At 22.7% G+C, this 3,077-nt stretch overlaps 1 protein-coding gene across 1 annotated transcript in view; it reads left to right on the top strand.

The window, feature by feature from the left end:
- Positions 1-1,422, top strand: part of LOC115240270 (aminopeptidase N-like) — a 98,123-nt gene extending 96,701 nt beyond the window's left edge. Inside the window, exon 13 of the mRNA XM_029815323.1 lies at positions 1,252-1,422. Within this exon, the coding sequence (XP_029671183.1) occupies positions 1,252-1,374 (123 nt within the window). The 3' untranslated portion in view covers positions 1,375-1,422. The remainder of the gene's footprint in view (positions 1-1,251) is intronic.
- Positions 1,423-3,077: the final 1,655 nt, after the last annotated feature.

Raw genomic sequence — 3,077 nt, forward strand, 5'->3', positions numbered from 1 at the left:
TATATATATATATATATATATATATATTTCTTTTCGATATATTTTTTGTTTTATACAATTTCCAAAATACATTATTTCCAAGATATTGTAATTTTTAATAAATAGAAAATATAGGATTTTAAAAATCCTTTATTTGGACATTTTAGTAACCTTGGAAAAGATCGATTTATAAATTTGCGCTTTTACTTTCGATTTAAGCTTTTACTCGATGTTTTTTTTTTAATTAATCCTATTCCTATTAATTAACCTCATAAATTTCTTTTAATATTTCTTTAAATATCTCGGAAACTGTAAAAAGGAATTTAGCAAATTTAGCAAAATACGTACAAACATATGCTTATTTTTGGATGAGATATATAATAATATTAATTTTTGCCTGTCTATTTGAGCCAAAAAGGGCATTGTAGATGCTGTAAAATAGTATCTAGTTCTAATTATATTAAAAATTGGAATATAAGATTCTTATAACGCGAGAAAAAATATTTATTAATAATTGAGTACTGACAATTTTTTAATAATTAATGTAGAAACGATCTATTCTAGATTAATTTCAATTGGAGAAAGTAGAAGGTTATGCATTAAGGAGATATGAAAAACATTGGAAATCTTTATATAAGAATTTCGAGGTACATTTTGTAAATACAATTACTAAAATGTGCTCATTTATTAATCGTTTATATAATTTTATTTTTTTTTGCATTTAAAGTGTTTTAGTGTCATAATGTTGTGTACAATATTTCAAATAAACAAGCAAAAATTAATATTATCTTTATATTACATTGTTTCCAAGATATTGTAATTTTTAATAAATAGAAAATATAGGATTTTAAAAATCCTTTATTTGGACATTTTAGTAACCTTGGAAAAGATCGATTTATAAATTTGCGCTTTTACTTTCGATTTAAGCTTTTACTCGATGTTTTTTTTTTAATTAATCCTATTCCTATTAATTAACCTCATAAATTTCTTTTAATATTTCTTTAAATATCTCGGAAACTGTAAAAAGGAATTTAGCAAATTTAGCAAAATACGTACAAACATATGCTTATTTTTGGATGAGATATATAATAATATTAATTTTTGCCTGTCTATTTGAGCCAAAAAGGGCATTGTAGATGCTGTAAAATAGTATCTAGTTCTAATTATATTAAAAATTGGAATATAAGATTCTTATAACGCGAGAAAAAATATTTATTAATAATTGAGTACTGACAATTTTTTAATAATTAATGTAGAAACAATCTATTCTAGATTAATTTTGAAATGGTAGGAGAATGGAAAAAAGTGGAACAACAAAATAAAATAATTCAGAGCAAGCTAGACATACGCTCTCACCAAATTGAATCTCAAATAAAATATCTTGACACAATTTAGTACTATGGGACTTATTTAATGAAAAATAATAATAATAATAATAATATATATCTTTCTCTGTGTATATATCTATCTATCTATTCGGTAAATATTTTTTTATACATATCATACTTTATATTTTAATCATGTACGCTTAGGTGCATTAATAATACTCGATGCGTTTGCATTAATAAAATTATTTTATGTGCATATGGTTTACAGATTTTTTTTATCATTCTGTTAATCTGAAATATTTAAATCATACAATTAATTATGCAAATAAAAAAGTATAATTTTTTACTATGTAAATTAATATATTTTGTAAATGTTATAAAAACAAACTTGTCTGCTGAATATAAACATGCTAGATCATTAATGTATCGAAATGTACCATTTGTTTTAAATTTAATTTTGGTTTTTGTCTATAATATCTGTCATATCTATAATATTATTTTTTAATTCTTATTTATCCATTTTAATATTCTAGTAGTTTATAAATGTCCAAAGTGACTTGAGATATAATCTTCTCAATTTAACGTATTTATGTGACCTATTTTTATTATAATTTTGCATTTTTTAACTAATTAACATCAACGATTTTACTTATGTACCGTTATTCCATTTGTTTTTCTTTAATTTTTGTTACCGTTAATTAGTGCTGAAAATGACCCAGAAAAAGAGTCGAAACGTACGCAATTCATAACTTTTTTACTATCATTATCAATTAATAAATATTGTTTTTGCGCGGTGATTATGATTTTTTTTTTATGTTTAGGCCGAACTGGCAGACTCTTATTAAAAACAAGAATTTTAGAACATCGCATTTATGTTATCTCCGGACTGCTTTTTTCTATTCCCGATAAGATGCAGAGATTTTTTAGACAGATAAGAAATAAAATAAATAGTTTATTCAATCAATTATATATTATACAGTGTTGTTATGTATGTTGAACTATTTTAGCTTTTTTGATTACATTTGTATTAATTATAATTGCACAAAAGCAAACTTGAGAATTTAAATAAAATATATTGTTTTCTTATAAGAAATTTACTTTATTAAAAAGTTGGTGTTTTGCCGTTCGAGAGATTATCTTATATATTTTTTCACAACATTCGAGATTATATCATCAATGTTCAATAATAGCATTACTCTAATGTACAGAATTATAATAATATCACATTATCAAATAGGAACAAGCTAATAAGAGAATTAATTTGATCTACTATTCTATATAAAATTCAATCCAAGTTTATTTATTAAATTGTCTTTTAATACTAAATACATTAAAATGAATATTTTGTGAAAAATATACGCATATAGGTATGTAATCAGAAATGAATTTCTCGGAAAGAGCTGTCAAATTTGAAACAAAATTATTGTCATCTTTTATTAGCTGAATGATCGCGACTAATATTCGCTCTTTTTCTCTATTATTATTATGTCAATCGATGTGTTTGAAATAATCCAAATCGATAATGTTGACATATTCGGATTTGTATAAAAAGGTCGTCAAGAATGTTTTTTTCTTTTATTTAATATATATTTACCTTCTTATATTTAATATATATTTACCTTATTACATATAATTAAATATTTTACTCTGACGTTAATTCTGATTATTTTCTTTAATATATTAAAGTTATAATCATTTAATTTTTATGTTATACCTATATATATGACTCTCTCTCTCTCTCTCTCTCTTTCTCTCTCTCTCTCTCTTTCT

This window comes from Formica exsecta, unplaced genomic scaffold, assembly GCF_003651465.1.
Source record: "Formica exsecta isolate Colony F162 unplaced genomic scaffold, ASM365146v1 scaffold423, whole genome shotgun sequence".
NCBI classification, from domain to species: domain Eukaryota; kingdom Metazoa; phylum Arthropoda; class Insecta; order Hymenoptera; family Formicidae; genus Formica; species Formica exsecta.